Raw genomic sequence first — 13,827 nt, forward strand, 5'->3', positions numbered from 1 at the left:
GGCGCTGACTTTAATATCGCGGAGGCCTGGGATCTTTCGCCGAGGATCGCCAGGACTTCGGAAGCCGTGGTCTCCACATATTAGAGGCAATTTTACAGAGGCCAAATAACCTACAAACCCTGTATGCCTTTGGAATATGGGTGCAAAACGCAGCACCTGTAGGAAACCCATGCTGTCACAGGGGGAACGTGCAAACTCTGCATAGACAGCACCCGAGGTCAGGATCGATCCCGTGTCTCTAGTGATATGAGGCAGCAGCTCTACCATCTGCGTCACTGTGGCACTTTACTTGCATTTCTTGCAAGTTGCTCTCCAGGTTATACAGTACATAATCATGACTTATCATTCTCATTCTTGGACCAATATTCCCTACTTTTCGGCATTGTGGGTATAACTTCAACACAAACTGCAACACCTCAAGAGGTTGTCTGACAATCACATCCTCAGCAGCACTTCAGGATGTTAATGAAAACTTGCTTTTCCACTGATGTCCATATTTTGCAAAATAAATATATTAGATGGAAGCCAGTATAAAGAAATTCAGCACATTACAGAGAGTCAGCACATAATTAGTTCCTTCAACCTATCAAATCTGTGCTAACCATCTATCACCCAAATATAGTAATCCTACATTAATCCTTTATTTTTATTCTCCATCAACTATCCCCAGATTCCACAAACATTCTATTTGCTAGGAGCAAATTACAGTCAATTAATCTACCCCATCATGTCTTTGGGATGTGGAGTACCCACCATTAGTACAATGCAAGCAGTCCAAATACCACAATTTTAGCACCAACTCTTCCTAAAAATATTCTGGTTTATTTGGTGCAATTAGCAGGAAACTTAACATGTGCTTTGAAACAAGTAAGTTTCTTTCTAATAGTAAGCTATGCATAAGTAATAACATTTGATGCAAACTTGGTTTTGGCACTCCAGCAAATAAGTGTCTAAGAGACCAACCTTAACACTTAGGACACGGATAGGAACAATTTAGAGGAATATGGGGTAAATGCAAGCAGATGGGACCAGCATAGATGGGACTTCTTGGCCAAATTTGGCCAAAGGGATTGTTTTTATGCTGTATGGCTGTCTGACTCTATGACTTACTTGAAGAGTCTGACAAGGAAATGCAGCATACAACTTAATTCTATTTCCCTAACCTATTTCACTCTGTCATCACTTAGATTTTCAGGAAATTTGCAGAAATGTTTACATTCTATTTTCATGCATCTGCTGTAATTACGTCAATACGTTTTCCACGTTGATTTGGGTTTTTGTTTTGAAGGAGAGCCAGCGAAGCAAAGGATAACAGGCAAGTCAGGCTGCACTAGTTCTGCATCCACTCACTAGTTCTTGATACCACAAAACAACATGAATAACAGGAAGTGGTGACCAGGCAGTGTTTAAATTACTAGACACCGGTAATTGAGATGAACAAATGAGAATGGAACAATGAAATTCACAGTTGACGATTTAAAGTCAAGTATTTGAAATGTAAAAAAAACACGTCAACAGTAATAACCATGGAACCATGGAATGTATAAAAACCCATCTGGTTCATGAATGCCTTCCAGGGAACAAAATCTACAATCCTCACTGCTTTGGCCTAAATGCTTAGGTTTGGCCTAGATTTCTTGCAATATGTTTGATCCTTCACTGTGGTCAAAAGTGGCTCAACAAGTTTCGCATTCGGTTTAGGTTTACATAGAAACATAGAAACATTGAAATTAGGTGCAGGAATAGGCCATTCGGCCCTTCGACCCTGCACCGCCATTCAATATGATCATGGCTGATCATCCAACTCAGTATCCCGTACCTGCCTTCTCTCCATACCCCCTGATCCCCTTAGCCACAAGGGCCACATCTAACTCCCTCTTAAATATAGCCAATGAACTGGCCTCAACTACCCTCTGTGGCAGAGAGGTCCAGAGATTCACCACTCTCTGTGTGAAAAAAGTTCTTCTCATCTCGGTTTTAAAGGATTTCCCCCTTATCCTTAAGCTGTGACCCCTTGTCCTGGACTTCCCTAACATCGGGAACAATCTTCATGCATCTAGCCTGTCCAACCCCTTAAGAATTTTGTAAGTTTCTATAAGATCCCCTCTCAATCTCCTAAATTCTAGAGAGTATAAACCAAGTCTATCCAGTCTTTCTTCATAAGACAGTCCTGACATCCCAGGAATCAGTCTGGTGAACCGTCTCTGCACTCCCTCTATGGCAATAATGTCCTTCCTCAGATTTGGAGACCAAAACTGTACGCAATACTCCAGGTGTGGTCTCACCAAGACCCTGTACAACTGCAGTAGAACCTCCCTGCTCCTATACTCAAATCCTTTTGCAATGAAAGCTAACATACCATTCGCTTTCTTTACTGCCTGCTGCACCTGCATGCCTACCTTCAATGACTGGTGTACCATAACACCCAGGTCTCGCTGCATCTCCTCCTTTCCCAATTGGCCACCATTTAGATAATAGTCTGCTTTCCCGTTTTTGCCACCAAAATGGATAACCTCATATTTATCCACATTATACTGCATCTGCCAAACATTTGCCCACTCACCCAGCCTATCCAAGTCACCTTGCAGTCTCCTAGCATCCTCCTCACAGCTAACACTGCCCCCCAGCTTAGTGTCATCCGCAAACTTGGAGATATTGCCTTCAATTCCCTCATCCAGATCATTAATATATATTGTAAATAGCTGGGGTCCCAGCACTGAGCCTTGCGGTACCCCACTAGTCACTGCCTGCCATTGTGAAAAGGACCCGTTTACTCATACTCTTTGCTTCCTGTTTGCCAGCCAGTTCTCTATCCACATCAATACTGAACCCCCAATGCCGTGTGCTTTAAGTTTGTATACTAATCTCTTATGTGGGACCTTGTCGAAAGCCTTCTGGAAGTCCAGATACACCACATCCACTGGTTCTCCCCTATCCACACTACTTGTTACATCCTCGAAAAATTCTATAAGATTCGTCAGACATGATTTACCTTTCGTAAATCCATGCTGACTTTGTCCAATGATTTCACCACTTTCCAAATGTGCTGCTATCCCATCTTTAATAACTGACTCTAGCAGTTTCTCCACTACCGATGTTAGACTAGTTTATTATTGTCACATGTACCGAGGTACAGTGAAAAGCTTTGTTTTGTATGATATCCAAACAGAGAGGATAATACTATAAATAATTACAATCAGTTCAAACTCAAGTACAATAGATAGAGCAAAAATACATAATGAAGAATATAGCCCTCAGCATTGTAGCACATCAGTTCCATAGACAATGTTGAATATCCTCAATAGGGTAGAGGTGAATCGAACAGTACCCCAGCTCATGGAAAGATAATTTAGAAGCCCAATAATAGAGGGGACGAAACTGTTCCTGTGTCTGGGGATTTGCGCTTTCACGCTTCAGTATCTTTTGCCAGGCGAGAGCAGGGTGAAGAAGGAATGACCGGGTAGGTACAAGTCTTTCATTATGTTAGCTGTTTTCCGAGGCAAAGTGGTGTAGATGGAGTTAATGGTGAAAGAACTGGTATATGTGACGGCTAATTATAATTGTAAGGTTGGCACTATATTAAAACACAAAAAAATAAAAGAACAAAACCAGTGGGTCAGCTGACACTGATGTGGTATTAAATCCAGAACTGGTAAAGTTGCTCCTAGCCCAGACAATTTTACAATATCCTCCTCACGGACATCTAATGATAGGTTTTTAGATTGGAAGAGCAGCAGCCTGATATGGTTGTAATGGTAACTTACTACCATGCGCCTAAGCCTATACCTCAATCTTCAGATACATCCTGTCCCTCAAAGACCAGGGTTCAGTCCTGACTTCAAGCGCTGCCTGTGTGGAGTTTGCATCTTTTCCCTGGGAATTAAACATCTCAAAGTTTGCGGATGACACGGCAGTGTGAGCTGCGAGGAGGATGCTATGAGGTTGCAGGGTGACTTGGATAGGTTGGGTGAGTGGGCACATGCATGGCGGATGCAGTATAATGTGGATAAATTTGAGGTTGTCCACTTTGGTGGCAAGAACAAGAAGGCAGATTATTATCTGAATGGTGTCAGATTAGGAAAAGGAAGGGGAGGTGCAACGAGACCTGGGTGTCTTTGTACATCAGTTACTGAAAGTAAGCATGCAGGGACAGCATGCAGGGAAGAAAACTAATGGCATGTTGGCCTTCATTGCGAGAGGATTTGAGTCTAGGAGCAAGGAGGTCCTACTGCAGTTGTACAGGGTCCTGGTGAGACCACACCTGGAGTATTGTTGTCAGTTTAGGTCTCCTAATTTGAGGTAGGACATTCTTGCTATTGAGGGAGTGCAGCATAGATTCACCAGGTTAATTCCCGGGATGGTGGGACTGACATATGATGAAAGAATGGGTCGATTGGGCTTTTATTCACTGGAATTTAGAACGATGAGAGGGGATCTTATAGAAACATACAAAATCCTTAAGGGAGTGGACAAGATGGATGCAGGAAAAATGTTTGCGATGTTGGGGGACCAGGGGTCACAGTTTAGAGTCAAGAGTCAAGAGAGTTTATTGTCATGTGTCCCAGATAGGACAAAGAAATTCTTGCTTGCTGCAGCACAACAGAATATTGTAGGCATAAATACAAATCAGATCAGATCAGTGTGACCATATACCATGGAATATGGAATATATATACACACATAAGTAAAGGGCAATAGGCTGTTATAGTTCAGAGTTTGTTTGATGTTGTGTTTAATAGTCTGATAGCTGTGGGGAAGAAGTTGTTCCTGAACCTGGATGTTGCAGATTTCTACCTTCTACCTGTTGGCAGGGGAGAGATGAGTGTGGGTCCTTGATGATGCTAGCAGCCTTTTTGAGGCAGCGCCTGCGATAGATCCCCTCGATGGTAGGGAGGTCAGAGACGATGATGAACTGGGCAGTGTTTACATCTTTTTGCAGCCTTTTCCGCTCCTGGACGTTCAGGTTGCCGCACCAAACCACAATGCAACCAGTCAGCATCCTGGTCCCAGAACACTGATGCAATCATAAAGAAAGCACATCAGCGCCTCTACTGAGCACCTGTAGAAGTTCGAGAGAGTCCTCCTTGACATACCGACTCTCCGTAATCTTCTCAGGAAGTAGAGGCACTGATGTGCTTTCTTTATGATTGCATCCATGTTCTTGGACCAGGAGAGTCGGTTGATTTGGAAATGTGCACGCCCAGGAATTTGATGTTCTTGACCCTTTCCACCATCGACCCGTTGATATAAAACGGGACTGTGGGTCCCCATCCTACCCCTTCCGAAGTCCACAATCAGTTCCTTGGTTTTGTTGGTGTTGAGAGCCAGGTTATTGTGCTGGCACCATTTGGTCAATCGGTAGATCTCACTTCTCCACTCTGACTCGTCCCCATCAGTGATATGTCCCACAACAGTGGTGTCATCAGCGAACCTGATGATGGAGTTCACACTATGTCCTGCTACGCAGTCATGCATAGGCCACTTGGGACTGAGATGGGGAAAAACCTTTTCACCCAGAGAGTTGTGAATCAGTGGAATTCTCTGCCACAGAAGGCCGTGGAGGCCAATTCACTGGATGTTTTCAAGAGATAGTTAGATTTAGGTCTTAGGGCTAACAGAATCAAGTGGTATGGGGAAATAGCAGAAACGGGGTACAGATTTTGGATGATCAGCCATGATCATATTGAACAGCTCAGAGGGCCGAATGATCTACTCCTGCACCTATTTTCTATGTTTCTATGTTTATATATGTGGGTTTCCTCCAAGTGACCTGGTTTCCTCCCATATCCAAAGCTGTTCCTAAAATTCCCAGATGTTATCAACATCCTGAAGCTGCTGTCTCCGGTAGGAGTGCCGATTCGGGACCTCCAAGCCGCGGAGTGTGTTTGATCATCCCGACATCAGAGTTTTGATCATCCCGACGAGAGGGCATGTTCATTGGGCAGCCCGTAGCGGCAACTACGGAGGGCTTATGGTCCCGACCACGGGTGAACAAAGGAGGAGGACTGGCTGAACTTTGTTGCCTTCCACCACAGTGAAGAATGCTGTGGTGGATGTTTGTGTTAAATCATATTGTGTATTGTGTTCTTTTTAAGTGTATCGCTGCTGGCAAATTCATTTCACTGTACCTTCGGGTGCATGTGACAAATAAAATTGACTTTGACTTTACCTGAAGTAAGAGAAATTAAAAAAATTTGCTGCTGGGTTGTGAAGATCTGATTAATTATCGAAGTAACTTCCAAGTCAAAGATCCCTGGGCGGAAGTTCACCCAGTGTCAATGAAACAATACCTCAGCAGTCATGACAGAGAAGGGGAAAGTGGGATACTTCAATAAAATACAATAATACTGAGAAAGTTATTATTTATATTTTAGAGGATATAGTGTGAGACAATCAGAAACAACTTAAAATTGAGGCCACGGAAGCTCAAAGGTGTAAAGGGCCTGTCCCACTTACGCGACCTTGGCTCACAAATTACGCGACCTCGTGGTCGCTTGAGGCATATGGCCGCGCGGGGCCGGTCCCACTTAGAAGCGCGGAGGGGTATGGAGTTGTGCGGGGCTGGTCTCGACATCGCGCGGGGCTCCGAAATTCCCGCAGTGACCAAAATCTTCGCGTGCCAGCGGGCTTGTCGGCCCGCGTATGCACGCAGGCGCATTGCAGGCATACGCAGCGTCGTGACGTCGTACGCAGTTTCTTGACGGCGTACGCAGCGTATTGACGGCGTACACCTAGCGCGTGGCATTGTGTGATGACATCACCGCTCCCGACGTCGTGCAACGACCAAAATCAGTCAGCACTTTTGAAGGCAATCCATTATTCTCATTCTAATCACACAGGCAAAACTCGAGCCTGAATATGGCCACGGTACTCTCGACTGACTGCTTCAGGCAGCCAAATCCACCCTCTCTCTTTATTGTTAATTAAGTGTCATGACCCGAATTTGAGAATTTCTCAATATCTCTCGTGAAACACCCAGTTGATTAGAATTTTCAACCTCAGTCCACCACTTTTCAAAGCCATCCCACAGTCCACAATAAAAGCTCATTTGGCCTAAACCAAATTACCAATACAATTTCCAGTCCAAAATGCCATTGCTTTTGTGTCAATGAAGGCTTGGTGCTTAGAAGTGCATATCTGTGGTTTATAACAACACGTTTTTATGCGTAAATGACGTCACGCGCAAACTTCGCACGACCTCTGCTTCCAGTTGGTCGCGCCAAACGCACGCAATCGCATGCATGTGGGACAGGCCCTTAAGTAACTGAACATATGATTACCAAGAAATTAAAAGGATAATCTCAAAGCACTCAACTTTGTCACACTTCTTTCTTCGAGCACATTAATCTAATTACTCACAGTCAGTAAAACACAAAGTGCTGCAGGAACTCAATGGGTTAGGTGGTATCTGTGGTGGGAATGGACAGGAGACGTTTTGGGTCGGGATCATTCTTCAGACTGATCCTGACCTCAAACATCGTCTGTCAATTCTCTACACAAATGGTGCCATGTCCTGCTGAGTTCCTCCAGCACTTTGTGTTTTGATCAAGATTCCAGCATCTGCAGTTTCTTGTATCTCCAAGATTATCCACCATTTTAATCTTACCTGCTCAGTGAGAATGGAATTGAGGCCTGGAATATGGCTGAGGTGCATTGAGAATCCACCATGACTCCACTTTGATTTCCACATTGCAGGTTTGGTCAAAATTGGGGATTAAATCTCATGTATATATTCTATTGATTGGATGCACATTACAGACAGGTCCACAGCAGCCAATAGGCCGCAGGTGGATGAGATATATCAAGTTCTTAACTGTAATTATAGCAGATGCACTTTCCATCCTCACTCTGTCTTGCACAAAATACCTGCAATGGGGAACGTGAGGAGTGATATCTGCCTGATGACTTACCGTTCACGTTCTTGAAAATGTTGAGGACGGGGAGGATTTGTCGATAATAAGGCACTAAGGCTTCACCCACCATGTCAGCTGACACAACCAGGTGCTGGAGCACTTTCAGCGTGATGCAAATGATTTGCTTATTCCGAGTGTTGAGTGCATCTGCAGAGACAGAAGGGGAGAGAGAGGAGAATGATGGGTCTTTGTGAAGAGGAAACTTTAATGGATAAATGTAATTAAATTATTCTCTGCTGGGGATTGCAAGTAAGCCTTTATTAGCAGGGCTTTGAAGAATTCCAAAGATGGATTGCACCACTGATGTTATAAAACACTGCCTTGTCCTGACTGTTATTTGTTCCCACAATTTGAGCTGACTCTTCACTTGGAATACAGTTCATTTATTCATTTTGCAGACTGCTCACTGCTCCGTCCAAATCACAGCATGTACCATAGGGCTGGTGGAACTGTGCTAATGTGCAACGTTCCACAACAGATACTTTCACTTCAAACAATTGGGTATCTATGTTTTGAGTTTATTACTGAGAAATCATTGAAGGCAGCCCAATGAATAAATTCTGAAAATCATAGTTTTTTTGTACAAAGAGGCAAATGTTTACAAATAATTTGGTAAGCTTCTATTAGTCACAAACAAAAGCATTAACATGCAAGCTAGTTCTCATACTGTATCTATGTGGCAACACATGATTATTCCCTTTTGTACCAATGACCTTTATGAAACATCTTCTGTAGCCTTTGTTCGACAATAATCTCACTTTTGTGAATAATAGACTAAATGAACTTTTGTTATGGGAACAATTTGATTGTGTTTAAAGGTAAGTATAATGTCTTTCTATAAGTAACACCTCCAGATCCTGACCTCCCCCAGAATTCCTTAGCTTGAGAACAGCTTACATAGAGACATTCTGATTAAAATTTGAACAAATAGTTGATACATTGAACAATGCTGTCATTTAAGACGTCAAAACACACCAACACCAATATTACAAAAGACACATTAACTTCTGAAACAATGGATTTTGTTGCAAATTGCTACTTTACTGTATACATTTGAAAAATATTTCATTGATTGTTACTGGTACAATAGGTTACTGACCTTTCTAACAATCTCAATGATGAAACTGTGAATAAAACATTACTTGATAAAAAAAACATGCCAGTTAGTAATTTGAGGATAATATTTATAATTTTCCAAGCACCCATGGTTTTATAAAAGTTTAAAAAAATCTAAAGCTCTGCATAACAATATTGTTTTATGGATAAACATTTTATTTAGCTCCTTTGAAATGGGTGTTGCAAAACCAGCGTCTGCAGTTGCAGTACAATCTGCGAAAGTAGGTTTGACGAAAACTGCCAATAGAGATAATTAAAGTTGTGATATTGCTTTTCTGTTTGTACACTCTTTCTTGATATTCTTAACATGAATTTAGTGGACTTTATAGGCTTAATCTATGAAATACTGACCTAAACCAGGCAGGAACCTCAAGAAGGGGTGAATTGGGGCTCTATTATGCACAGTCTTAGCAGGTGCTTTCCAAAGATATTGAAATCAGTTTGCAAACAACAGTTTCTCCAAGTTAAGGGCGCATTTTCTTTGAGGGTGGCAGCCATGGAATTATACGTTAGCAAGAGTCAGCACTTTGAAAAGAACAAGGAAGAAAGCTGCCAAGTATCAAAGCACGATGTTAGGGCAAAATAAGTGTTTTGTTTGGTTCAATATGTGCCTTATCTGAGAGCGTTTGACACAATAATGTTGCTTAAAAAGAAAAGATGTTACATTTTTTCACATAGACATTTATCATCATGCCTCACAAATAGAAAAAAATAATATTTTTACAGCTTAACAATATTTTTCAGAAATGTTTTTAAGTGAAGGATTTGATTGAAAATCATGGAAGGAAATTGGTTCTTCTAATATAAAATACAAAATAAAGCAAGTGAAAGAAATGACAAGAAAAGCTATCTGAATGTAATTTTTTTCTGAAATGTTTCATTTCTGGTCACGAGATTGAGCAATGTTAATAAACTAGAATACTGAATTACTGGAGATTTAAAGGTCAATTAGTTGCACAAAATTAAAAGGCATGAAGAAATAACCTCATTCAAAAAAACTGGCATCTTCAAACTGGAAATTTTCAACAGACCCAGGATCCATAACTTTACAAAGAAGTTTAAGATTTTTGGTAGCTTTTGTGTGGAAAAAGTGCTTCCTGTTTTCATTTTAACGAAATAAGTCTTCAATTTTAATGTTATCCCCTTTTGTCTTGGATTCTGCCACCGATAGGTTCCCCCTGACTACCCTTGATGAAAGCACACCTCACAAGGTTCCAAGCCAAAATTTAAACAAAAAAAGACACAAAATGTTGGACTAACTCTGTGGGTCAGGCAGCATCTCTGGAGAACATGGAGTGATGATTCGGGTCGGGATCCTTCTGCAGACTCTGTTACTTCAACACTTTGTGCAATTTTTTTGTAAACCTGCAGTTCCTTGTATCTCCAAATGTAAGCAACCTGTCTTCAATAATTTATTGTTTAAAAATGCAGGTGTTAGACAGCAGTATCATCTGATGTGTGCAATTAATACGTTCAATGTTAATATTTATATTAGAGGTGTCTGGTAATCTTGCAAATATATCAAGTAACCTCTTGGCCCAGATTCTCTTTTACCTGGGAATCAGGAATCACTGAGTTAGAGGAACAAGGAACTGCAAATGCTGGAATCTTGTGAAAAATACAAACCACTGGAAGAACTCAGTGGCTTAGGCAAACGACCATTCCCTCCACTGTTTTCTGCCTGACCCTTTGAGTTGCTCTATCATTTTGTGCTTCATTCATGGCTGAAGAGTGTGCGGTCACTACACCAGCCATGAGCAGCTCTACAGTTCTCCCAAAGCAAATGCTGCTGCACATGAACAGTTAACTGAGAACTTGACCACAGAGATGTTGCACATCAGCAGAGTGTTCTCCTGCAGGAGAATAGGTGTGGCTTAAAGAAAGAATTTGACTGTTTTTCAGGGCAATAATCTGATCTTTCCATCCCCCAACTCACATCCCTTTTCACCATGTGCAGAGTTCTACTCAAACAGCAAAGATCTAATAATGAGGAATGTGAAGAGAGCAGAGATTTGAGTCAGGGTGTCTCAGCTCGAACTGCTCCAAATCTAGAGGTTTCATTGGAGTAATTTACTGAGGGTCAATAGATCATTACAAGATTGTCCATCCAGTCCTGTGAGGTTCTCTGATACAAGTTTAGAACCTTTTCATTCAGTCCTACCACAGTTTCAACAGGTAGATTATGATCATTTCCTGGTGCTGCCCAACCCAAATTTGGACTAGGCACTTCTGTGCATTATTCACGACTACATGTCTGTGTTTTCTCAACAACAGATGTGTGCCAAATGGGGTCACTGTTCATGCTTTGAGCTGTTTTGGGCCCCGTATCTGAGGAAGGATGTTCTGGCATTGGAGTAGTTTACCAGAATGAACCCAGAGATGATAGAAACATAGAAACATAGAAAATAGGTGCAGGAGTAGGCCATTCGGCCCTTCGAGCTGGCACCGCCATTCAATATGATCATGGGTGATCATCCAACTCAGTATCCTGTACCTGCCTTCTCTCCATACCCCTGATCCCTTTAGCCACAAGGGCCACATCTAATTCCCTCTTAAATATTGCCAATGAACTGGCCTCAACTACCTTCTGTGGCAGAGAGTTCCAGAGATTCACCACTCTCTGTGTGAAAATTGTTTTTCTCATCTCGGTCCTAAAGGATTTTCCCTTTATCCTTAAACTGTGACCCCTTGTCCTGGACTTCCCCAACATCGGGAACAATCTTCCTGCATCTAGCCTGCCCAACCCCTTAAGAATTTTGTAAGTTTCTATAAGATCCCCCCTCAATCTTCTAAATTCTAGCGAGTACAAGCCGAGTCTATCCAGTCTTTCTTCATATGAAAGTCCTGACATCCCAGGAATCAGTCTGGTGAATCTTCTCTGTACTCCCTCTATGGCAAGAATGTCTTTCCTCAGATTTGGAGACCAAAACTGTACACAATACTCCAGGTGTGCTCTCACCAATACCCTGTACAACTGCAGTAGAACCTCCCTGCTCCTATACTCAAATCCTTTTGCTATGAATGCTAACATACCATTCGCTTTCTTCACTGCCTGCTGCACCTGCATGCCTACTTTCAATGACTGGTATACCATGACACCCAGGTCTCATTGCATCTCCCCTTTTCCTAATCGGCCACCATTTAGATAATAGTCTACTTTCCTGTTTTTGCCACCAAAGTGGATAACCTCATATTTATCCACATTATACTGCATCTGCCATGCATTTGCCCACTCACCCAGCCTATCCAAGTCATCTTGCAGCCTCCTAGCATCCTCCTCACAGCTAACACTGCCCCCCAGCTTCGTGTCATCCGCAAACTTGGAGATGTTGCATTCAATTCCCTCGTCCAAATCATTAATATATATTGTAAATAGCTGGGGTCCCAGCACTGAGCCTTGCGGTACCCCATTAGTCACTGCCTGCCATTCTGAAAAGAACCCGTTTACTCCTACTCTTTGCTTCCTGTTTGCCAGCCAGTTCTCTATCCACATCAATACTGAACCCCCAATGCCGTGTGCTTTATTATTACACTCCTTGAGGATGTTCATCTACGTGTTCAATTAATAAAGCAATGAGATTGGGGACATTTATATTTAACCTGTTAAAATAATTGGCGGGGGGGGGGGGGGGGGTTAGAAATAGTCAGTGAGGTAAACAAACATAATAGTTGAGTGGCAAATGGCAATAGTGCTACCTTCCCAATATTTAACTGAAGGAAATAATGGGATATTGGGGCTGTATGTGTGACAGACAGCCTGACACCTTGCATGTCATTTTAATATTACACTTATCCCATCCCCCTGGATATTCCAGATTAATGAAATAAGGTTTTGTCAACTAATTACATCAGGCGAATTAAAAATCAATAACATTAGCCAATTCCGAAACACGAAGAGCTGAGCATTGGGATCCATACATCACGAACAACTGGCCTCAGTTCCCCGCTCACATCTGGCAGGGTTCTCTGTCTGAACCAGGGGCCATGGAGCATTTTTGAAAGTGGGAGGGCTGAGCGATCACTGATCACTCGCCTTGGGGGTACTCGGCGAGGGAGTGGAGCAACCGAGTGGGGGGAGGGTGGAGTGACTTTTTGAAAGTTGATGTATTAAAATCATGTTTTAGTGCATTAGAGCAATGGTTTTTGTTTGAAGTATTTTTAAGAGGTAACTTTTTAAGGGGTAACATTTTCCACACAAAGGGTGGTGGGTATATGGAACAAGCTGCCAGAGGAGGTAGTTGAGGCAGGGAGTATCCGAACATTTAAGAAACAGTTAGACTGATACATGGATAGGACAGGTTTGGAGAGATATGGACCAAAAGCAGGTAGTGTAGCTGGGACATGTTGGCGGGTGTGGGCAAGTTGCGCCAAAGGGCCTGTTTTCACACTGTATCACTCTATGACTACACTATACCTCCACCATGTATGAATGTTTCAAAATCAAGTGGTGGTCGAGTTTTATTGCTCAGCATAGAAACATGGAAAATAGGTACAGGAATAATCCATTCGGCCCTTCGAGCCAGCACTGCCATTCAATATGATCATGGCTGTTCATCTAAAATCAATACCTCTTTCCTGTTTTTTCCCCATATCCCTTGATTTCGCGAGCCCCAATATCTAAATGTAACTCTCTTGAAAACATCCAGTGAATTGGCTTCCACTGACTTCTGTGGCAGAGAATTCCACAGATTCACAACTCTCTGGGTGAAGAAAGGTTGTCCTCATCTCAGTCCTAACTGGCCTCCCCTTTATTCTTAAACTGTGACCCCTGGTTCTGAACTCCCCCAACATCAGGAAC

At 42.4% G+C, this 13,827-nt stretch overlaps 1 protein-coding gene across 1 annotated transcript in view; it reads right to left on the reverse strand.

Annotated features, from left to right (window-relative positions):
• Positions 1 to 13,827, reverse strand: part of LOC129699538 (parkin coregulated gene protein homolog) — a 203,427-nt gene that overhangs the window by 76,904 nt on the left and 112,696 nt on the right. The window contains exon 4 of the mRNA XM_055639427.1: positions 7,911 to 8,060. Within this exon, the coding sequence (XP_055495402.1) occupies positions 7,911 to 8,060 (150 nt within the window). The remainder of the gene's footprint in view (positions 1 to 7,910; positions 8,061 to 13,827) is intronic.

Source organism: Leucoraja erinacea, chromosome 8, assembly GCF_028641065.1.
Source record: "Leucoraja erinacea ecotype New England chromosome 8, Leri_hhj_1, whole genome shotgun sequence".
NCBI classification, from domain to species: Eukaryota; Metazoa; Chordata; class Chondrichthyes; order Rajiformes; family Rajidae; genus Leucoraja; species Leucoraja erinaceus.